General features: G+C 43.8%; 2 protein-coding genes across 2 annotated transcripts in view; one reads left to right on the top strand and one right to left on the bottom strand.

Annotated features, from left to right (window-relative positions):
* Positions 1-16,258, bottom strand: part of LOC137095332 (BRCA1-associated ATM activator 1-like) — a 30,966-nt gene extending 14,708 nt beyond the window's left edge. The window contains exons 1-7 of the mRNA XM_067461847.1: positions 16,074-16,258; positions 13,146-13,300; positions 10,580-10,724; positions 6,738-7,113; positions 4,301-4,420; positions 3,730-3,821; positions 1,305-1,426 (exon numbers count right to left, since the gene is read on the bottom strand). Of these exons, the coding sequence (XP_067317948.1) occupies positions 1,305-1,426; positions 3,730-3,821; positions 4,301-4,420; positions 6,738-7,113; positions 10,580-10,724; positions 13,146-13,300; positions 16,074-16,200 (1,137 nt within the window). The 5' untranslated portion in view covers positions 16,201-16,258. The remainder of the gene's footprint in view (positions 1-1,304; positions 1,427-3,729; positions 3,822-4,300; positions 4,421-6,737; positions 7,114-10,579; positions 10,725-13,145; positions 13,301-16,073) is intronic.
* Positions 16,259-16,345: 87 nt separating this feature from the next.
* Positions 16,346-24,032, top strand: part of LOC137095381 (IQ domain-containing protein E-like) — a 49,679-nt gene continuing 41,992 nt past the window's right edge. The window contains exons 1-4 of the mRNA XM_067461981.1: positions 16,346-16,597; positions 23,310-23,357; positions 23,695-23,737; positions 23,840-23,980. Coding sequence (XP_067318082.1) covers positions 16,544-16,597; positions 23,310-23,357; positions 23,695-23,737; positions 23,840-23,980 — 286 coding nt within the window. The 5' untranslated portion in view covers positions 16,346-16,543. The remainder of the gene's footprint in view (positions 16,598-23,309; positions 23,358-23,694; positions 23,738-23,839; positions 23,981-24,032) is intronic.

The following is a 24,032-nucleotide window of genomic DNA, read 5'->3' on the forward strand; positions in this document are numbered from 1 at the left end:
TGATTGTAGGTGAACTATAAATCCCAGCAACTACAACTGGGATGTCAAGGTCTATTTTCCCCAAACTCCACCAGTGTTCACATTTGAGCATATGGAATATTCGTGCCAAGTTTGGTCCAGATCCATCATTGTTTGAGTCCACAGTGCTCTCTGGATATAGGTGAACTACAACTCTCAAACTCAAGGTCAATGCCTATCAAACTCATCCTCTATTTTCTATTGGTCATGGGGGTCCTGTGTAGAATTGGTTCAATTCTATCATTGGTGAAGTTCAGAATGCTCTTTGACTGTAGGTGAACTATAAATCGCAGCAACTACAACTCCCAAATGACAAAATCAACCCCCCCAATCCCACCAGTATTCAATTTGGACATATTGGGTATTGGTGTCAAATTTGGTCCAGTAAATAATATGCATATCAGATATTTACATTATGATTCATAACAGTTGCAAAATTGCAGTTATGAAGTAGCAACAAAAATAATTTTATAGTTGGGGGTCACCACAACATGAGGAACGTTATTCAGGGGTCGCAGCACTAGGAAGGTTGAGATGAGAACCACTGCTCTAGATAGAATCATAGAATCATAGAATCAAAGAGTTGGAAGAGACCTCATGGGCCATCCAGTCCAACCCCCTGCCAAGAAGCAGGAATATTGCATTCAAATCACCCCTGACAAATGGCCATCCAGCCTCTGCTTAAAAGCTTCCAAAGAAGGAGCCTCCACCACACTCCGGGGCAAAGAGTTCCACTGCTGAACGGCTCTCACAGTCAGGAAGTTCTTCCTAATGTTCAGATGGAATCTCCTCTCTTGTAGTTTGAAGCCATTGTTCCACGTCCTAGTCTCCAAGGAAGCAGAAAACAAGCTTGCTCCCTCCTCCCTGTGGCTTCCTCTCACATATTTATCCATGGCTATCATATCTCCTCTCAGCCTTCTCTTCTTCAGGCTAAACATGCCCAGTTCCCTAAGCCGCTCCTCATAGGGCTTGTTCTCCAGACCCCTGATCATTTTAGTCGCCCTCCTCTGGACACATTCCAGCTTGTCAATATCTCTCTTGAATTGTGGGGCCCAGAATTGGACACAGTATTCCAGATGTGGTCTAACCAAAGCAGAATAGAGGGGTAGCATTACTTCCTTAGATCTAGACACTATGCTCCTATTGATGCAGGCCAAAATCCCATTGGCTTTTTTTGCCGCCACATCACATTGTTGGCTCATACATAAAGCCACGGCCCATATCATCCCCAGAGGGATGGGTGGGTAATTCAATGCATTGGAAAGGAAGACTGCGCTATATCTCACCAAGCCCTGGATCTCCTCAAGGTGAGCCAAGGTCTGGCACAGGAGGCTGATGCACGATGCTCTGGAGGAGAGAAGGGGCTCCACCGAGGTGGCAGCACAGCGAGGAGGCCGATCCCACAAACCTGGTGGAATAGAGGTAAATGCACACGGTGGCTTCCCTTGCCCTTTCGCCACCTCACTTCTGACATCTCACCCTTTTAATACCTCTAAATGGTCAGCCATGGACAGCATTTGGAAACACTGGCTGCTCTCTTGACCATGCTCTTCCCTTTCCCCCTTCTATCTATCAACTCAGCGCCACCTAGTGTTCAGTCTTGCATTTAAAAAAATATTTTCATTTTTAGTTGCTGTGGATTTTCTGGGCTGTCTGGCCATGTTCCAGAAGCATTCTCTTCTGACATTTCACCCACATCTATGGCAGGCATCCTCAGAGATTGTGAGGTCTGTTGGAAACTAGGCAAGTGGGTTTGTATACCTGTGGAATAATGTCCAGGATGGGAGAAAAATAAATCTTGTCTGTTGGAGGTAATAATAATAATAATAATAATAATAATAATAATAATACTTTATTTATATTCCGCCCATTTCACTTCGATGGGGACTCAGGGCAGATCACAGTACACATACACAGCAAACATTCAATGTCGCTTTGTATAGACAATACACAGACAGAACAGAAGGAGGTGGTTTTGTTTCAACTCAGTGTCCAGCTGTTTTTGATGCCATTGAAGGTTGGGCATGGGTCCAGGGGGTGCTGTTGCTCTATCCTCTATGGCAGTGTTTCTCAACCTGGGGGTCGGGACCCCTGTGGAGGTCGCGAGGGGATGTCAGAGGGGTCACCAAAGACCATCAGAAAACATCGTTTTTTCTCTTTGTCATGGTGTTCTGTGTGGAAAGTTTGGTCCAATTCTATCATTGGTGAGGTTCAGAATGCTATTTCATTGTGGGTGAACTATGAATCCTAACAACTACAACTCCCAAATAGCAAGGTCTGTTTTCTCCAAACTCTACCAGTGTTCACATTTGGGCATATTGATTATCTGTGCCAAGTTTGATCGAGATCCATCACTGTTTGAGTCCACAGTGTTCTCTGGATGTAGGTGAACTACAACTCCAAAAATTCAAGGTCAGTGTCCATCAGACTCTCCCAGTATTTCTTTTGGCCATGTGTGCTAAGTTTGATTCAATTCCATCATTGGTGAAGTTTAGAATGCTCTTTGATTTTAGGTGAACTATAAATCCCAGCAACTCCAAAATTCCCAAATGACAAAGTCAATCCCCTCCAACCCCACCAGTATTCAAATCTGGGCGTATCGGGTATTTATGCCAAATTTGGTCCAGTGAATGAAAATATATCCTGCATATCAGATATTTACATTACGATTCATAACAGTTGCAAAATTAAAGAAATAGCAACGAAAATAACGTTATGGTTAGGGATCACCACAACGAGAGGACCTTTACTAAGGGGTCGCGGCATTAGGAAGGTTGAGAACCACTGCTCTATGACAAAGAGCCATCAAGATTTGCTCCTTCCTTTTCGTCGCCCAGCATTTTCTGATCTTCTTTCTTTATGGCGTTGTAAAACACCACCACCCCCCGCTTTTAGCAGTACCTAGATGTTTTTAAACTGCTTAGGTAAACAATGAGCTTTGAACTTGCAACCTTTTTCGTTGACAGGTCTTATAATTGCTGATGATTTACCAGCTGTGCTAAACCTCCAGTAAGTGTGAATGTTGCAACTGGCCACCTTGATTAACACTGAACAGCCTTGCAGCTTCAAAACCTGGCTACTTCCTGCCTGGGGGAATCCTTTGTTGGGAGATGATTAGCTATTCAATGTTAATCAAGATGATCAATTGCAGCATTCACCTACCTTCAACAGACAAAAGTTCTTTCTCCCACCCTGGACATTATTCCACAGATATATAAACCTCACTTGCCTAGTTTCCAACAAACCTCACAACCTCTGAGAATGCCTGCCATAGATATGGGTGAAACGTCAGGAGAGAATGCTTCTGTAACATGGCCAGACAGCCTGGAATACTCACAGTAACCCACTGATTCCAGCCATGAAAGCCTTTGACAACATATTTTCAGTTTTTGGCAGTGAACAAGTCAAATTAGCTGGAGGGGAGGACTGTATAACACAAAATGCTTTTCTGATATGGCAGGAAAGAATTTGAAATGAGGGAAAAATCAAACTTTTTTCTCCAATTCTGTCATCTACAAAAGGAAGGAGTTCTCCTGCGATGTTTTTTGATGCATTTCCTCCACCCTGATCTTTTCAACTACAAATCCCATGGTCCCTCAGGTGAAACCATTTGTGCGCCTGTGAGATCCAATATAACTACACTGGGATACATTTGCACCTCACCACAAGTGTGTCGAGCCTTGACCTCATTTGGTAACTCTAGCATCTTACTTGGAAATTCCAAGGAGTCGGAAGCTGCTCTCAAAATGCAGTCCATTGGCAGGAGTAGAGTGTTAAACGACTGCTTCTTAATAGCCTCTGGGCTTGAAAAGAAAAAAAAAAGACACCATTATGACTTCCCTGTTTTGGAAAAAAATAGCATTCCTAACCTTTTGGAAAAGGAAAAATAATGTCATATCCTTTTGGCAAATGTGAATCTTCCGGAACATCTGGAGACCAACTTTTTAAAACCACTAGAATCATAGAATCATAGAATCAAAGAGTTGGAAGAGACCACATGGGCCATCCAGTCCAACCCCCTGCCAAGAAGCAGGAATATTGCATTCAAATCACCCCTGACAGATGGCCATCCAGCCTCTGCTTAAAAGCTTCCAAAGAAGGAGCCTCCACCACACTCCGGGGCAGAGAGTTCCACTGCTGAACGGCTCTCACTAGTCAAGGAAAGGCATGACCTTGTTAGAAGTCAACCCTTTGCACCTGGATGGGTCAACTAAAATAGTTTTTCGTTTGCCAGTCCTATTTACGTGGCTCACCAGCCATTTGGCTTTAAAAATAAACTTACCATGCTTCAAGTTTCAGGAGTCCTAAGGCCAGAGGGCCGGACTGAGTGGGACTCAGGTTCTTCAGAGCCAGTGCCACCAGCTTCCAAAGGCTGCACTCCGGATTGCTAAAGGCAGGGGACCTACGAGATGAAGACAGGCCACTGTTATTAGATCTCCATTAGTTTACTCTATTATTTTTATTACACTTATTATTTTACTCTATTTGTATTGTTATCATTTATTATTTTCCTCTAAAGTGCTAGCTTTGGCCTATAAAGCCCTAAACGGTTCTGGCCCAAGTTACCTATCCGATCGCATCTCCACCTACGAACCCACTAGGACTTTGAGATCTTCCGGGGAGGCCCTGCTCTCGATCCCGCCTGCAACACAGGCACGGCTGGCGGGGACGAGAGACAGGGCCTTCTCGGTGGTGGCTCCTTGGCTGTGGAACGCCCTTCCCACGGACATCAGATTGGCTCCCTCTTTCATGGTATTCCAGAGGAAAGTGAAAACCTGGCTATTTGAACAGGCGTTTGAATAGGCAGTGCAATGACTTCAGGAAATGGAACTACGACTGACGAGTTTGGATCATGATTCTAGTTATGAGATGCCACTTGAATGTTTATTATTGTTTAAATTGTTTAATTCGCTTCTGGGTAAATTGTTTTTAAGTATTTTGTTGATGCCGCATTGAATTTTTGCATTGATTGTTTGTCTTGTTCTTGCTTGATTGTTGTAAACCGCTATGAGTCGCCTTAGGGCTGAGAATAGCGGTATACAAATGAAGTAAATAAATAATAAATAAATTATTATTACATTTATTATTTTACTCTACTATTACAGATATTATTACATTTCCATTAGTTTACTATTTTTATTATATTCATTTTATTATTTTTATTGTTACCATTAATTTCCTCTATTATTACATTTATTATTTTACTCTACTATTACTGATATTACATTTCCATTAGTTTCCTCTATTATTTTTATTACATTTATTCTTTTACTCTATTTTTATTGTTATTATTTATTATTTTACTCTTTTATTATTACATTTTTATTTTACTCTACTATTACTGTTATTACATTTCCATTAATTTACTCTATTATTTTTATTACATTTATTTTTTTACTCTATTATTCTTGGAAGGATCCTTAAGCACATTTACATTGAAGAAGGTTAGAATAATGATTTAATCAGAGTTGGAAAATCTTAACTTAAATTACAGTTTAATGTAAATATTCAAAAACATTTAACTGCCGGATGCCTCAATTAATGTAATTTGGTTGGTATCTATTTTTATTTTGAAATTTACCAGTAGCTGATGCATTTCCCTCCCTTCGCTTATACTTGAGTCAATACGTTTTCCCAGTTTTTTTGTGGTAAAATTAGGTGCCTCGGCTTATATTCAGGTCAGCTTATCTGCGAGCATATACGGTAAGTAAGAGAAATGGGAATGGAATACCATCCTGGAGAAAAGTGTGGCTAGTTCCTTTAAGTCTCAAGGTCCTAAGCCTATGGAGTCTGGAACCAAAGATGGAACTGCAGCACTATCTTCCCCTAACTATATATATAAATCTGTAAGGGGCGTCCAACGGGACGGCAAATCTCAAAACCCCCCAACGAAAATTAACCAAAATTCCCATGCACATACCTCAACCCACAAGGTACAAACAAATCGAATCAAAATAAAATACAACACAACAACACACTCACAAAAGGACAAAACAACTGAGCATGCGCAATGGCGCAAAGTCCCCGGCGCGCGCACATGACCAAACGGCCAACGTACCTCCCACCCCCCTCCGCCGAAGCACCGCCCACACCCACCGATGCCCCGCCCATGCACTCCTCCTCCTCCCACCCCCCTCCGTTGAAGCTGCTGGGATTTATAGTTTACCTATAATCAAAGCATTCTGAACTCCACCAACGACGGAATTAAACCAAACGTGGCACACAGGACTCCCATGACCCAACAGAAAAGGGTTTGGTAAGCAATGGGAAGGAAGAAAGGAGGGAAGGCAGGAAAGAAAGAGGTACCGAAAGAAGGAAGATGAGAAACTAGAATGGAAAGAAAAATAAAAGGAAGGAAAGGCAGGAAAGAGGTAAAGAAGGAAGGAGAAAAGGAAATAAAAAATGAAAGAAGGAAGGAAACATGGAGGGAAGAAAGGAGGCAAAGGAAGAAAGGGGGAGGGAATGAAGGAAAGAGAGAAGGATGAAACCAAGGAGCGAAAGAAGGAAAGAAAGAAAGAGGTAGAGAAGGAAGAAAGGAAAGGGGGAGAAAAAGGGGGAAGGAATAGGTAGGTACCTCTCTTTCATAATACTCCAGATATCTACCTCTACTTTGAAAAGATTTACTATAGGCCACAGCAACGCGTGGCAGGGTACAGCTAGTATTAACTAACAAGGATCCTGCCTGCCAAGACATTTCCAGTGGTAAAGAAGGCACTGGCCTTGCCATGCTGAGGAAGAGATCCACCAGTGAGTGCCCCGCTTGGACAGGCTCCTCCGTCAAAAGGGACCCCACGGTCTCTGCCATCCGTGACCAGAGGACTTCCGTCCATGGGTCCTGGCTGTGTTCAAACAGTGTTGTCAAGAGCTTCAAGGAATGTGCGACGCGGGAGGTGGAGCGGGATTTCAGCGAATCCTCTGCACGAGCTGCGATCATTCGCGCGCAGGCCGGCCAGTCGCAGTCCTTTGCGCAGAGCAGGCGAGAGGGTTCAGACTGGACAGAGAAGATGAGGAGACGGGCAAGAAGCCGGTTGGCTCCAGAAGCCACAAACAGACTGCGGTCTCCTTGAAGCGTGAAGATCACATCCAGGGCTCCTGGTTCAAGACAGAGAACAAGAAAGAATGCACTTGATATTATTTCTATTATGAGGCAAGCCACAAGCACAGTACATTGGATCGATTGAAAAAAGGAATGGTGATCAACTGTAGCTATATAATACAACATGTTCCCTTTGTTAAATATTCAGAGGAAAATTCAGACATTTTCTGTGGTACATCTGGCTCTTTTAGCATGCTATCATAATAAAACTATACTATGTAACATGGAGCCCCCGGTGGCGCAGTGGGTTAAAGCACTGAGCAGCTGAGCTTGTTGATCGAAAGGTCGCGGGTTCGATTCCGGGGAGCGGTGTGAGCTTCCGCTGTCAGCCCTAGCTTCTGCCAACCTAGCAGTTCGAAAACATGCAAATGTGAGTATATCAAAAGGTACCGCTCCGGTGGGAAGGTAACAGCGCTCCATGCAGTCATGCTGGCCACATGACCTTGGAGGTGTCTATGGACAACGCTGGCTCTTCGGCTTAGAAATAGAGATGAGCACCACACCCCAGAGTCAGACATGATTGGACTTAATGTCAGGGGACTACCTCTACCTTTACCTATGTAACATGCCGCATTATCACAGGATGCCTATGCCCTACACCACTGGAGAAATTATACTGTTTAGCTGGTAATAATAATAATAAACTTTATTTATATCCCACCACCATCTCTCCAAAGGGGACTCAGGGTGGCTAACATGAGGCCAAGCCCAAAGATACAATACAGCACAATAAAATAGAGAATGCAGACAACAAAAAATTACATCAGAATAAAATACATTCAGTAGCAAAATAAAATAAATAAAGCAAATTAGAACAATATAAAATCGAACAGAATGGGCAGGCCAAATGGACGAGGTAAAATGATAAAAACCCTGGATGAGGTAGGAATAGAAAATATGCAATTGAGGGGAGGCCAAAAAGGATAAATAGTGGGGTAAGGCTTTCAGTTTAGGACGGGGGAAAGTGCATCATAGGGGCAACACTATAGATGGAGCAAACAGAAATGGGGTAAAAGGTCACTCTCCAAAGGCACATCGGAAGAGCCAGGCTTTCAGTATTGTACCACCTGACATCTACCGGGAAGGAGCAGCCAATAATGAAAGGACCAAGGCAGTGACATCTCTGGTCCAGCCTTTGATCGGATATCAGCCAGCAAGCTAAAGCCTTAAATCAAGAAACAGCTGAGTCCTAATGAATCTAAAACAGAGACGTGTGCTTTTTCATCTTCAGGACAGACAAGCATCTCAAGCTCCAAGGATGATCTGAGAAGGAATCTCACTGGAGCATTGCAGCACACCAAAATACCTGGGAGACACTCTGGATTGTGCTCTGACCTACAAGAAGCACTGCTTGACTATGAAGCAATAAGTGGGCGCTAGAAATAACATCATATGAAAGCTGACTGGAACAACCTGGGGATCACAACCAGACACAGTGAAGATATCTGCTCTTGCACTTGATTAATCTGCTGCTGAATACACATGCCCATTGTGGAACACATCACACCACATTAAAACAGTGGATGTGGCTCTTAATGAGATATGCTGAATTATCACAGGATGTCTACACCAAACATTGCTGGAGAAATTATACTGTTTTGCAGGTATTGCACCACCTGATATCTGCCAAGAAGTAGCAGCCTGTAATGAAAGGATCAATGCACTGAGATAATAATCTATGTAAATAAAATTGTAATGTTCGTTTGTGGGATTAACAGAACTCAAAAACCACTGGAGGAATTGACACCAAATTTGGACACAAGACACCTAACAACCCAATGTATGTCCTTCACTCAAAAAAAATATATATATTGTCATTTGGGAGTTGTAGCTGCTGGGATGTATAGTTCATCTAAAATCAAAGAGCATTCTGAACCCCACCAACGATGGAATTGAACCAAACTTGGCACACAGTTCTCCCATTACCAACAGAAAATACTGGAAGGGTTTGATGGGCAGTGTCCTTTGGTTTTGGAGTTGTAGTTCACCTACATCCAGAGATCACTGTGGACTCAAACAATGATGGATCTGATCAAACTCTACACGAATACTCAATATGCCCAAATGTGAACACTGGTGGAGTTTGGGGAAAATAGAATCTTGACATTTGGGAGTTGGACTTGCTGGGATTTATAGTTCACCTACAATCACAGAGCATTCTGAACCCCACCAACGATAGAATTGGGCCAAAAACTCCCACAAAGAACCCCCATGTGGGCCACAGCAACGTGTGGCAGGGGACGGCTAGTAATAGAATAAAACTTTATTTATACCCCACAACCATCTCCCCAAGGGTACTTGGGGCGGCTTACATGAGGCCAAGCCCCACAATACAGTAATGCAAATGAACAACATACGACAACAATAAAATATAAAATAAAAATTAAAAATAAAATGCAAGAGACAATATAAAGAAGCACACCGACCAATGTAAAATCACAATAATTTAAACACAGAAAAAATAATCAGAGTAGGCAGGGCCAGTAGCAAAAATTAAAAAGTTTAAAACACTGGATGAGAAGGCAATGTAATGTATCTGGACAGGGGATCAGAGGGACGAAAGTAGGATTTAATTGCACTAGTAGGTAAAAAATAAAGTGCTTCCGAGGGCATTTTTTGCAGGGTTTGGTCAGGGCAGAGGTTATAGTTCAGTTCATCATTCCTTGAAGGCGCACTGGAGATCTCTGGCCCATCCTATGTGTGGATATCAGCCAGCATGCCAATGAATTAAATCAAGACACAGCTTCCTAGGATCTACAGAGATACTCACAGGAACATCTCAGCAAGAGAGAGTGCAAAAGTGGCAGGCTCAAACCCAGAATTTCAATCAGTGGCTGATACCAAATGAGAGACTCCTTCCTGGGCACACAGAAGACTGGGCGATGTGGAAGGCACTGAACAGGCTGCACTTTGGCACCACAAGGTGCCCAGCTAACCTTAAGAAATGGGATCACTAAGTGGAGTCCACAACATGTGAATGTGGAGGAGAGTAAACCACAGACCACCTACTACAATGCAACCTGAGCCCTGCCACATAAACAGTGGAGGACCTTCTCACAGCGACACCAGAGGTACTCCAAGTGTCCAGCTTCTGGTCAAAGGACATTTAGCATAATGCCAAGTTTTTAACTTTGTTTGCAGCTTTTCTATACATTGTAATTGTATTCTCAATTAGCTTCTGACACAATAAATAAAATATTTTATAGAAAGCCAAAGAAAAAATCCTTGCCTCAACAGAGCCTGCTGTTGATCATTTCACAGGGAAAGGAAACTGGAGACAGACAAAAACACAGGAAATGGGAACAAGGAGTTTGGCAGCAGGACCGGGAGAATAAGGCAGCCATGGCAGTCAAGAAGTGTATTTTGTCCTTCACTTTTATAGGAAGCATCACTGCGGTGCTCTCAATAGCAGGCATGATGGTATACATATAATAAACGAAAAAGGCGTCCAGCCACACTTGCCAGAGTTGCAGAGGAACTGGAAGGCGCTGTAGTGCTGCAACATGGTGTAGACACCCGTGACCCAGCCACTTCGGATGGTCATGTCCTCCCACAAGGGACTGCCGAGGGCTCCCGCTTCTCCAAAGGCACCAAAGACAACTTCCCCCTGCTGAACCAGGAGAACAGACATATTTTGAGCAGCATTTCTAAAGCAGAGTTGCCTCTCGTGGCTCCAGAAAAATACCTATCTCCACTGAAGATGCAGGCAGAGTTCAATGGAGTTCATGGCAGCAGCATCAACAATGTCTTCATAGGCATTCCAGATTACAACCAGATATTTTTAATTTCTCAGTGGAGATAAAACATTTGGTAGTTTATCACAGAATCTTAGATATTCTATAAGTCATCCAGTCCAACCCCATTTCTGCCATTTGAACCCATAGTTGTTCCCTCTTCCTTATGAGTATAAGGGCAATAACAACAATTCTTTTATTTTAAAATCACACTCTATATTCATTATGTTTTAAGTTTTGTTTTGGGTACATTTAATATGTGCTTTTATGGATGTATTTTACCTATGTTGTGGCCTGCCTCGAGCCATGAGGGGAGGCAGTTAATAAATAAAAAAGAATTATTATTACTGTATATACTCGAGTATAAGCCAAGTTTTCCAGCCTTTTTTAGGCTGAAAAAGCCCACCTCAGCTTATATTCAAGGTTATTTATTATTTTACTCTGTTGTTGTTATTATTACTATTACATTTATTATTTTACTCTATTTATTTTTGTTATTGTTATATCATCGTTATTATTATTATATGTATTATTTTACTCTATTACTACTGTTATTACTACATTTCCATTATTATACTCTATTATTATTTTATTACATTTATTATTCTTGGAAGGATCTGTAAGCACATTAACGTTGAAGGAGGTTAGAATAATGGCTAATTCAGAGTTGGACAGTCTTATCTCAAATTACAGTTTTATGTAAATACTAGCCGTCCCCTGCCACGCATTGCTGTGGCCCAGTCTGTGTATATATGTTTTGTGTGTTTATGTATGTGTATTTGTGTATATATGTGGTTTTGCACATGTGTTGTAATGTATGTTTTATTTTTTGGCTTTTGAAGTCTCTTCCGCTGTGTTTTTCAGTGTTTTCATGAGTGATGGTCACTCGTTGGCCTGATAGGTGTATTGTGTCCAAATGTGCTGTCAATTTGTCCAGTGGTTTTTAAATTATTTTAATTTCACAAATAAACATTACATTTTTATTTATATTGATTCACAAACATTTAATGTCCTGATGTCTTAATTAATGTAATTTGATTGGTATCTATTTCTATTTTGAAATTGACCAGTAGCTGCTGCATTTCCCACCCTTGAGTCAATACATCTTTCCAGTTTTTATAGTAAAATTAAGTGCCTCAGCTTATATTAGGGATGGCTTATACTTGAGTATATATGGGTATGCATTATCGAAGGATTTCGTGGCTGAAATAACTGGCTTGCTGTGAGTTTTCCAGGCTGTACGACCATGTTCCAGAAGCATTATCTCCTGGAATGCTGCTTATTATTATTATTATTATTATTATTATTATTATTTATATACCACAAGATGAGCCCACAGCAGACACTCTGCTGGCTGTTGTATTGGATGACACATCAGACACTTCCCAAGTGTCTAGGACTGTGTGATGTATCGGCGAATAATGTGTGCAGATCCCAGTAACTTCTGCAACTGGCAAATAGTAATTTTGTCAGTGCCAATTGTGTTTAAGTACAGGCCAATGTCTTTAGGAACTGCACCCAGTGTGCTGATCACCACTGGGACCACCTTGACTGGGTTGTGCCAGAATCTTTAAAGTTCAATCTTTAAATCCTATTATTATTATTATTATTATTATTATTATTATTATTATACAAGGGAATACATTTCTACAAATTGGGGCATTTCTTTGAAACCCAAAACTTTGAGATTTCTGTTTTGTATTATTACTACTACTACTACTACTACTACTACTATTACTACTACTATTATTATTGGGGGTGTGCTTCTGCAAATCTGGGTATTTCTCTAAATCCCACAACTTTGAAGTTTCTGTTTTGTTTTTTAGCCATCCTGTTTTGGCTCCAAATTTGACACTGATCAGTAAGTTCAGGTAGTAGGAAAGTTATACCTCTGAGATTCCATTGCTTCCTTTTGCCACCATAAGGTCTAATGAACAGGTAAGATGCATAGATTCATCCAAGCTATAATTCCGAGCATTCATGGCCATGCCAGGGACAGTTGTTGGGAGCTGTAATCAGAATCTATCTGGAGGATTCAGTGATCTAAACCATATTACTTGGCAGCTGAGATTCTCATGATGCTAATCATAGACATTCGTAGTGCAAAGAGTGCAAGAGACTTAGTACACATAAAACTCTAGTTCCATCTAACAACCGTCCAACAACATATTGCAAAGGAATGTTCTCCTGCAGAACAATGTCATCAGCAATGTGATCAAATACAAGCACCTCCAATCCAAAGCTTAACACTGGCTACTAGTATTGTAGTACTGGCCCCATCGCAAAGCCCAACTGACCTGCAGGTGCTGGAAGCTGGTTTCAGAGGCAGCAAGGATCCCCGTCAGTCGCAGGACGAAGGAAAGTATGTTGGGGCTGGGCTCCTCTTGTCGAAGCACCGCAAGGACCATCTCAGTCAAGCATGGATTCTCCTCTAAGAGCAGGAGGCTGGAGCCTGAGAGAGGAAGTAAAGGACAAAGCCATCAAGAACAGAGCCAATCCATGCTAAGAGCTTTGTATGATTTTTAACAAGCTCATCACTTTATTTACTGAGCCTGGGAGAATCTTTTGTTGACAACAGCAAAACAGCAGAGAGGAAACAACCAAGCACTGCTTAACATCTCTCAACAAAAGATTCTCCCAGGCTCAGCCAGACCTTCAAATGCTAATGAAGGTGGTCAGTTGAAACCAGGGCCGTAGCCAGAAAAAAATTTCGGGAGGGGTTGAAATTTTCGGGGGCGGGGGGGGGGGGGTTGAAACCTGCCTTCTAGCTCACGCTGAAGCAAAGAGCACAGCAGGGGGCAGAGCAGCCTTCCATAGCCTGCAGCTCCGCCCCTGTCAACCACCTCCACCAAGTCTGGCCTCCTTAATGAGAGCATTCAACACACACACACACCCAACATCGGCTATTGCTGCAAGTAATGACAGTGTGAATAAATTGTCAATATTTAAGGCCTTGCATGGTCTGGGGCCGATGTACCTGAGGGACCGCCTTACCCCCTACCAACCCCAGAGATCCCTCCGTTCTGAGGACCAAGATCTATTGGAAATTCCCAGTGTCAAGACCTTGCGTCTAACAGCAACCAGACGCAGAGCCTTTACAGCAGTGGCACCATCACTCTGGAATACTCTGCCACCTGAAGTCCGTGCCTTGCGGGAATTATCAGCTTTCCGCAGGGCATGTAAGACATATCTGTTTCGACGGGACTTTGATCTCTGATATTGCTGTTTTTAAATTGTGTTAGATTTTAGCCTGTTCTTGTAAGCCGCTCCGAGCTCCAGGGGAGTGGCAGCATATAAGTTCGAATAACAAACAAACAAACAAACAAACAAATATTTGCTTGAGATAGTGTTTGCAGTTCTGGATGGACTCTTAATTTTTTGCATCTCATAGACTTAGCATGGGGATTGGGTTAACCAGTTAACATTCATGAGTAAACTGGGTTTTTCAAAAAAATCTGAAACATTTCGGGGGGGGGGGGTTGAACCCCTAACCCCCCCCCTCGCTACAGGCCTGGTTGAAACATCCACACCTAGCTCCAGCAGAGAAGAGCTCTTTGCCCCATCCCAGCCATTCCACAGATATATAAACCCACTGTCCTATTTCCAACAGACCTCACCACCTCTGAGGATGCTTGCCATAGATGCAGGCAAAACGTCAGGAGAAATGACCTGTGCTGGATGGGGTCGCACTCCCCTTGAAGGCGCAGGTTCGCAGCTTGGGTGTGACCTTGGACTCATCGCTGAGCCTGGAGCCCCAGGTCTCGGTGGTGACCAGGGGAGCATTTGCACAGCTTAGGCTTGTGCGCCAGCTGCGCCCGTACCTTGGGAAGTCTGACTTGGCCACAGTAGTCCACGCTCTGGTTACATCCCGTTTAGACTACTGCAACGCTCTCTACGTGGGGTTGCCTTTGAAGATGGCCCGGAAGCTTCAACTGGTCCAACGTGCGGCAGCCATGATACTAACAGGAGCAGGACGCAGGGAGCATACAACCCCCTTGCTGTACCAGCTCCACTGGCTGCCGATTTGCTACCGGGCTCAATTCAAGGTGCTGGCGTTGGCCTATAAAGCCCTAAACTGTTCTGGCCCAAGTTACCTATCCGACCGCATCTCCACCTATGAACCCACCAGGACTATGAGATCTTCCGGGGAGGCCCTGCTCTCGATCCCGCCTGCATCACTGGCGCGGCTGGCGGGGACGAGAGACAGGGCCTTCTCGGTGGTGGCCCCTTGGCTGTGGAACGCCCTGCCCACAGACATCAGATTGGCTCCCTCATTGATGGTATTCCGGAGAAAAGTGAAGACTTGGTTATTCGAACAGGCGTTTGAATAAAAAGTGCAATGAATTTTAGGAAATGGAACTACGACTGACGAGTTTGGATCATGATTCTAGTTATGAGACGCCAATTGATTGACTGTCTATTATTGCTAATTGCTTAACTTGTTTCTGTGTTAACTGTTTTTAATTACCTGTTGATACCGCATTGAATTTTTGCATTGATTGTTCGCTTTGTTTGTGCTCGACTGTTGTATGAGTTGCCTTAGGGCTGAGAATGGCGGTATACAAGTGAAGTAAATAAATAAATAAATAAATGCCTCTAGAACATGGCCATATAGCCCGAAAAAACCCACAAGAACCGAGTGATTCCAGCCATGAAAGCCTTCGACAATACAATACATTATTATTATTCAGTTCTTGTGGGTTTTTTCGGGCTATATGGCCATGTTCTAGAGGCATTTCTCCTGACGTTTCGCCTGCATCTATGGCAAGCTTCCTCAGAGGTGAGGTCAGATCTCACCTCTGAGGAAGCTTGCCATAGATGCAGGCGAAACGTCAGGAGAAATGCCTCTAGAACATGGCCATGCAGCCCGAAAAAACCCACAAGAACTGAGTGATTCCGGCCATGAAAGCCTTCGACAATACATTATTATTATTATTATTATTACCCAACCTAACAAACTTTAAAGACTGGTGGAGTTTTTTGGGGTTAACCTGGCATGATGTGAGTTGTAGTTCAACCACAACTTTATGCATTTGGTACTATTTTTTAGGTGACAGCCGACAGGGAGCTCTGGCATGGGCTGGTCCATGAGGTCACGAAGAGTCGGAGACGACTGAACGAATGAACAACAACAACACTATTTTTTAAATGCCTTTTCCCAAAGCTAGTCAACCCATCCATCCTAGGCCTTTTCCTGGGGGTCTGCTGAGAGGCCTGCTGCTCACCTGTGCGGGTCAGGGCCTGGAACCAGTCCAGCAGCTTCTCCAAGGAGGTGTCGTCCGAAAGAGGGCAGCCAGGGTCGGCCAGGACCGTGCAGACGGCCGGCAGCAGCTGGGAACACTGTGCCTCCATGGCGGGGAGATGTCCTTTGGAGAGGCCTTGTCAAACTACCATGGCGGCTCAAGTGATAGCGAGCATGCGCAGTCGGCGTGAACGGAAGGACCGGAAGTTGTGGTCTCAAGAAGGGATCGGGCTCCTGCCACTTTAAGAGGTCTGAGCATGCGCGGTGGCTCAGCGCGCGGTCTGAGCATGCGCAGGCCAACGCTCCCTATCCGCTCCTCGGTTTCTCAGCCTCTCGGGAGTCCATCCGGGTCCTGGACTGGCTGGTTGCCATGGCCGGTTGCCATGGAGCGCCTCAAAGCCGGAAGTGTGTGTTCCAGAGGGAGAGAGCGGCTCTGCGGCGAGGAGGGAGGCCATGTCTGAAGGCCACAGCCAGGCCGCCTCGGAGCCCGGGCCCCAGGGGGAACAGGTGCGGCCTTTGGAGACATGCCTGGGTTCTCTGGAAAACGCAGTGTTTAATGTATTGTCGAAGGCTTTCATGGCCGGGATCACTGGGTTGTTGTAGGTTTTTCCGGGCTATATGGCCATGTTCTGGAGGCATTCTCTCCTGACGTTTCGCCTGCATCTATGGCAAGCATCCTCAGAGGTAGTGAGGTCTGTTGGAAGTAGGAAAAATGGGTTTATATATCTGTGGAATGACCAGGGTGGGACAAGGGACTCTTGTCAGCTGGAGCTAGCTGTGAATGTTTCAGCTGATCACCTTGATTAGCATACAATGGCCTGGAAGCGCCTGGGGGGAATCTCTTGTTGAGAATGATTTTATGTGCCTGTTTGTTTCCCCTCTGTTAGAATGATAGAATCAAATCACTAGGACGCGGAACAATGGCTTCAAACTACAAGAGAGGAGATTCCATCTGAACATTAGGAAGAACTTCCTGACTGTGAGAGCCGTTCAGCAGTGGAACTCTCCGCCCCGGTGTGTGGTGGAGGCTCCTTCTTTGGAAGCTTTTAAACAGAGGCTGGATGGCCATTTGTCAGGGGTGATCTGAATGCAATATTCCTGCTTCTTGGCAGGGGGTTGGACTGGATGGCCCATGAGGTCTCTTCCAACTCTTTGATTCTATGATTCTATGAAAGACCACCAGCACTGAAGCGATGCTTCTCCGCCATCAACACACAAAATTAGACTAAATATTAAACAATGCAGTTCATAGAATCATAGAATCAAAGAGTTGGAAGAGACCTCATGGGCCATCCAGTCCAACCCCATTCTGCCAAGAAGCAGGAATATTGCATTCAAATCACCCCTGACAGATGGCCATCCAGCCAATGTTGAAAAGCTTCCAAAGAAGGAGCCTCCACCACACTCCGGGGCAGAGAGTTCCACTGCTGAACGGCTCTCACAGTCAGGAAGTTCTTCCTCATGTTCAGATGGAATCTCCTTTCTTGTAGTTTGAAGCCATTGTTCCACTGTGTCCTAGTCTCCAAGGAAGCAGAAAACAAGCTTGCTCCCTCCTCCCCCCTGTGGCTTCCTCTCACATATTTATACATGGCTATCATATCCCCTCTCAGCCTTCTCTTCTTCAGGCTAAACATGCCCAGCTCCCCAAGCCGCTCCTCATAGGGCTTGTTCTCCAGACCCTTGATCATTTTAGTCACCCTCCTCTGGACACATTCCAGCTTGTCAATATCTCTCTTGAATTGTGGTGCCCAGAATGTTGTTTTGCTGTTGTAATTTTTGAGTTTTTTAATACTGGTAGCCAGATTTTGTTCATTTTCATGGTTTCCTCCTTTCTGTTGAAATTGTCCACATGCTTCTTGTGGATTTCAATGGCTTCTCTGTGTAGCCTGGCATGGTGGTTGTTGGAGTGGTCCAGCATTTCTGTGTTCTCCAATAAAATGCTGTGCCCAGGTTGGTTCATCAGGTGCTCTGCTATGGCTGACTTCTCTGGTTGAAGTAGTCTGCAGTGCCTTTCATGTTCCTGGATTCTTGTTTGGGCGCTGCATTTGGTGGTCCCTATGTAGACTTGTCCACAGCTGCATGGTACACGGTAGACTCCTGCAGAAGTGAGAGGATCCCTCTTGTCCTTTGCTGAACGGAGCATTTGTTGGATTTTCTTGGTGGGACTGTAGATTGTAGGTTGTGTTTCCTCATCAGTTTCCCTATGCGGTCAGTGGTTACCTTCATGTATGGCAGGAACACTTTTCCTCTGGGTGGATCTTCATCTTTACTCTCGTGGCTTGTTCTTGGTCTTGCAGCTCTTCTGATGTCTGAGGTGGAGTCTCCATTGGCCTGGAGAGCCCAGTTGAGGTGGTTCAGTTGATCTTGAAGGAGGTGGGGTTCGCAGATTCTTTTTGCACGGTCTGCCAAGGCTTTAATGGTGCTTCTTTTTTGACTTGGGTGATGGTTGGAGTTTTTATGTAGATATCTATCTGTGTGTGTGGGTTTTCTGTAAACGGTGTGACCCAATTGTTGATCTGGTTTGCGGATGACTAGGACATCTACAAAAGGCAGTCTTCCTTCATTTTCTATTTCCATGGTGAATTTGATGTTTGGGTGGGTGCTGTTAAGATGTTCCAGGAACCTGTTGAGTTCTTCTTCTCCATGGCTCCAAATAGTGAAACAAACAGGCACATAAAATCACTCTCAACAAGAGATTCCCCCCAGGTGCTTCCAGGCCATTGAATGCAAATCAAGGTGATCAGCTGAAACATTCACAGCTAGCCCCGGCAGACAGGGGTCTTTTGTCTCACCCTGGTCATTCCACAGATATATAAACCCATTTTTCCTACTTCCCACAGACCTCACTACCTCTGAGGATGGTTGCCATAGATGCAGGCGAAATGTCAGGAGAAAAATTGCCTCCAGAACATGGCCATATAGCCCGGAAAAACCTACAACAACCCAAGGCATTGTTTGTTTTTGGATTTGGGGTTATATTACTTTGGTCATTGGTAAAAAGTCTTTCCTTTTTCTATTTATGAATGCCCCCATTAGAAAATTGATAAGGAGGTGTGTGAACTACAATTCCCAAAATTGTGGGCCAATCACTCCCAAAATAGCAAAATGTGCTGCAGGATGTCCCTCAAAAACAAAGTTTTTTGCAATTTAATAAACTTTTCCCATGTTTTTATGATGGAACCAATTAGGAAATGACATTTAATACCCAGGAACAAAAATCATGTAACATAGTGTAATAGATCATGAGAAATGTGCCCTCTCATCATTGGGCAATAGATCCAAGATAGGTTTAAAAAGTGACTTCTTCACGTGACACAGTACTAATTTATAGAATTAACCATCCTAAGTTGTAGCAATAGTTCTTTGGACTCTGGTGACCTCCTTAAACTCTATTGGTGGGCTTCCCTCACAATAGCTAAATGGAACCATTGCAGCTCAGAATCCTTGGTTCTATTTCTAGTGGCAACCAGTTCAAGGAGGACATGAAAGTGAAGATTGTATGTTGTTACCACCTTCCCTTCCCCATCTCTGAGGTCTTTCCCAGTCACAGTTTTGTTCAAAGCTATCTATTGACATTTTCTGTATGCTGGGTAGTTTTGAGCATGCCAGTGTTTGTGCTAAAATTGTGATCTTTTGGAAGTTGTTGAGCTCTGATTCCCTTCATCTCAATCCAAGCTGAACTTTGATGACCATCTGGCTCACTGACCACGGGAAACATTAGAATCACACAATGCCACCACTTCCCTCTTTTCTCCCTTGTTTCAGATCTATATTTTCCATAGTTCTCCTTGACCTTTCCCATGGTTAGAAATATTGCTCGTATACTGTCAGCAGGGCTGTCTACTCTCACCCTACCTATTCAACCTTCATGTGCTTTTCATCTCAAGAACAGACAAGTATCCCGAGCTCTGAGGATCACTTGGGAAGGAATCCAACTGGAGCATTGCAACACACCCAAATACCTGGGAGTCACTCTGGACCATGCTCTTACCTACAAGAAGCACTGCCTGAACATCAAGCAAAAAGTGGGTGCTAGAAACAATATCATACGAAAGCTGATTGGCACAACCTGGGGATCACAACCAGATACAGTGAAGACATCTGCCCTTGCGCTATGCTACTCTGCTGCTGAGTATGCATGAGCAGTGTGGAACACATCTCACCAAGCTAAAACAGTGGATGTGGCTCTTAATGAGACATGCCGCATTATCACAGGGTGTCTGCGCCCCACACCACTGGAGAAATTACCCTGTTTAGCTGGTATTGCACCACCTGACATCCGCTGGGAATTAGCAGCCAATAGTGAAAGGACCAAGGCAGTGACATCTCCAGCTCATCCCTTGTTTGGGTATCAGCCAGCACGTCAACGACTTAAATCAAGAAATAGTTTTCTAAGATCTACAGAGACACTCGCTGGAACACCTTACCAAGCGAGAGTCCAAAAGTGGCAGGTTCAAACCCAGAACCTCCACCAATGGCTGATACCAAATGAGAGACTCCCCCCTGGGCACACAGAAAACTGGAGGACTTGGAAGGCGCTGAACAGACTGCGCTCTGTCACCACAAGATGCAGAGCCAACCTCAAAAAATGGCGCTACAAAGTGGAATTCACGACATGTGAGTGTAGAGAAGAGCAAACCACAGACCACCTGCTGCAATGCAACCTGAGCCCCGCCACATACACCCGAGGACCTCCTTACGGCAACACCAGTGGCACTCCAAATGGCCAGCTACTGGTCAAAGGACATTTAGTCAACTACCAAGCTTGCAAACCCTGTTTTGTCTGTTTGTTAAAAATTTGTTAAAAATGTAATACAATTGTCAGGTTGATACTGACACGATAAATAAATAAATAACCTTTTCAACCTGTATGAAGAACACATCATGCGACGTGCAGGGCTTGATGAATCCAAGTCTGGAGTTTAAAATGCTGGCAGAAACATTAAAATCCTTCGATATGCAGATGATACCACTTTGATGGCTGAAAGCAAGGAGGAGCTGAGGAGCCTTCTAACCAAGGTGAAAGAAGAAAGTGTTAAAGCTGGGTTGCAGATAAACATCCAAAAAAATCAAGATTCTGACAACCAGACTGATTGATAACTGGCAAATAGAGGGAGAAAATGTGGAGTTAGTGACAGACTTTGTATTTCTAGGTGTAAAATTATCGCAGATGCAGACTGCAGCCAGGAAATCAGGAGACGTTTCATTCTTGGGAGGAGAGCAAGGACCAATCTCGATAAAATAGTAAGGAGTAGAGACATCACACTGGCAACGAAGATCAACAGAGTTAAAGCAATGGTATTCCCCATAGTAATCTATGGATGTGAGAGCTGGACCATAAGGAAGTCTGAGTGAAGGAAGATATACACTTTTGAACTGTGTTGTTGGAAGAAAATGCTGAGAGTGCCTTGGACCGTGAGAAGATCCAGCCAATCCATACTTCAGTAAGTAAAGACCAGCTGCTCATTGGAGGGAAGGATATTAGAGGCAAAGACGAAGAACTTTAGCCACATAATGAGAAGACAGGAAAGCTTGGAAAAGAGAAGGATGCTGAGGAAAATGGAAGGAAAAAGGAAGAGGGGCCGATCAAGGTCAAGGTGGGTGGATGGTATCCTTGATGTGACTGGCTTGACCTTGAAGGAGCTGGAGGTGGCCACGGCCTACAGGGAGCTCTGGTGTGGGCTGGTTGGGGAGGTCACAAAAAGTCAGAAATGACTGAACAAACAAACAATAAAAATACTGTCATTTTGTGGTGTGAGAAATAATCTTGAAATATAGCAGATTTCAGACTACAAATGAAGCCAGGACTAGAATAGTCCCTCTTTCTTTTCCATCACTGTTCATTGAAATCTGTATCTCTTATATTACCTCTTCCCCATGGAAGGGAGTAACTGTAAGCTGTTAGGAGTCTGTGTGTTTGCTGCAAATATTTGCTCATTTTTTCTTAAAACTTTGTAGTTTGCTTGTTTCACAGTCTGATCACTAGCACAGCAAAACAAATTGGATAGGGAGATACAGACTCAGATCAGATGCCCGACAAATAAAAAAGGAACAATCTACCAATATGCTCTGAAGAATGTGACTTCAGGAAATTAAAAATTCTTTGTGGGCTGGACGTGAGACATGCCCGGCTGCAAGCGAGGCATCATCAGACGGGGCTGATCTCTTATCACTTGGTGCACTTTCTTTCCTGCGATCCAGCTTTTAAAAGTATCTTCACCCTGCTTTCTGTGCTTTTCACTGAGAGGCAGATTTAGATCTCACAAGTCTGGACCAGGGTGAAAAGGACAGCGGAAATGAACCACTGGGGCTGTTCCTTTAAGAGTGACTTATTTGCAGTTAAAAGAATAACTAACATTATACTATTTTTCAAGGAAATTAAAATCAAATTCTTTCTGGATGACACAAGGAAAGAACTGTTATCTCAATAGTATGTTATGTAATGCATAATTCTGAAAGAAGGGAACGATAACCATGATTGGCTGTAAAGGTAAAGGTTTCCCCTGACATGAAGTCCAGTCATGTCCAACTCTGGGAGTTGGTGCTCATCTCCATTTCTAGGCCGAAGAGCCGGCGTTGTCCATAGACACCTCCAAGGTCATGTGGCCGGCTTGACTGCATGGAGCACTATTACTTTCCCACTGGAGTGGTACCTATTGACCTACTCACATTTGCATATTTTCGAACTGCTAGGTTGGCAGAAGCTGGGGCTAAGAGCGGGAGCTCACACCGCTCCTAGATTCGAACCTGCGACCTTTTGATCAGCAAGTTCAGCAGCTCAGCGGTTTAACCCACTGTGTCACCTGGGGCTCCTGATTGGCTGTACTAAGTACTATATAGCCAGTAGTGAGAGTTGTAGTTTTAAAGCATCTGAAGGGCCACAGTTACCCTCATCAAAATTCACAAATCTCTCATAAGAGGTTCATTGGAAGAGCTTTTGCCATTCACAGTGAAAATACTGATGTACCAGAGATCTGGTGCTGATCTAGGGCAGTCTTATGTGCAAAGAATCCATGGAAATGTTGTGATAGCCTTGGCTTTTTTGTCTTTTTAAAGTGTATCTTTGAAATTGTTTTACTATTGTCACAAGTTTGATTCCGTTTTCATGCCCGCCTTTTGTAGTGTGCTTTCTTTAAATTGTAAAATAACTTCAGTCGCGATTTTGGAGGAAAGACTAGTGGGAAGTAATTACGATAACATTTATATATTTCTTCCCCAGGAAGAGGAGAGTCTTTCTGCACGTACTTATGAGTCAGACACGGAACTGGTGAGTTGGACCAGGAATTATGGTGGTTTTGAGTTATCTGATGTTTCTACAGATTTCCAGTGTGTTTGGTCAATTCTCAGCGTCACTTACTACATAACCATAACATGAAAGAAGCCTCCCACAAGGATGATAAAAAATCAAATCATCCGGGCGTTCCCTGGGCAACGTCCTTGCAGACGGCCAATTCTCTCATACCAGAAGCGACTTGCAGTTTCTCAGTTCGCTCCTTAAACGACAAAAAAACAAACAAAACCATAACAATGGAATTTTTGCTGTCTGCTTAGAAAAGTAGTGTGTGTGAAAAATAAAAATGCAAAACAGTCTCTTTTTTTTCCAGAAATTGAAGAAGAAACCAGCTCGCATGTCACCCAGATCACCAAGTTAGTATGATCTAAATCTTTCAGCATGGTATTCATTTCCTGAAACTACCGAACCTCAATGAGAAGTGAGATTCTTTGCCTGTTTTATTTCCCTTGCCTTAGAATCTCCGTATACCTCTACAACATGTTTCCACTCTGCAAGGGCTGAATTTTCGAGATCTTTTAAAGGCACCGAGAGAAAGAAAAGTGAAATCCCTTCGGCCAAGTCATCCGGGCAGCTGTGGCGTGGAACACTCAAGCAAGGTACCCGTATGTGAAATCAGCTCCTCTTTCCCTACGTTTCCTCTTGTCTTGA

Source organism: Anolis sagrei, chromosome Y (assembly GCF_037176765.1).
Source record: "Anolis sagrei isolate rAnoSag1 chromosome Y, rAnoSag1.mat, whole genome shotgun sequence".
Taxonomy (NCBI): Eukaryota; Metazoa; Chordata; class Lepidosauria; order Squamata; family Dactyloidae; genus Anolis; species Anolis sagrei.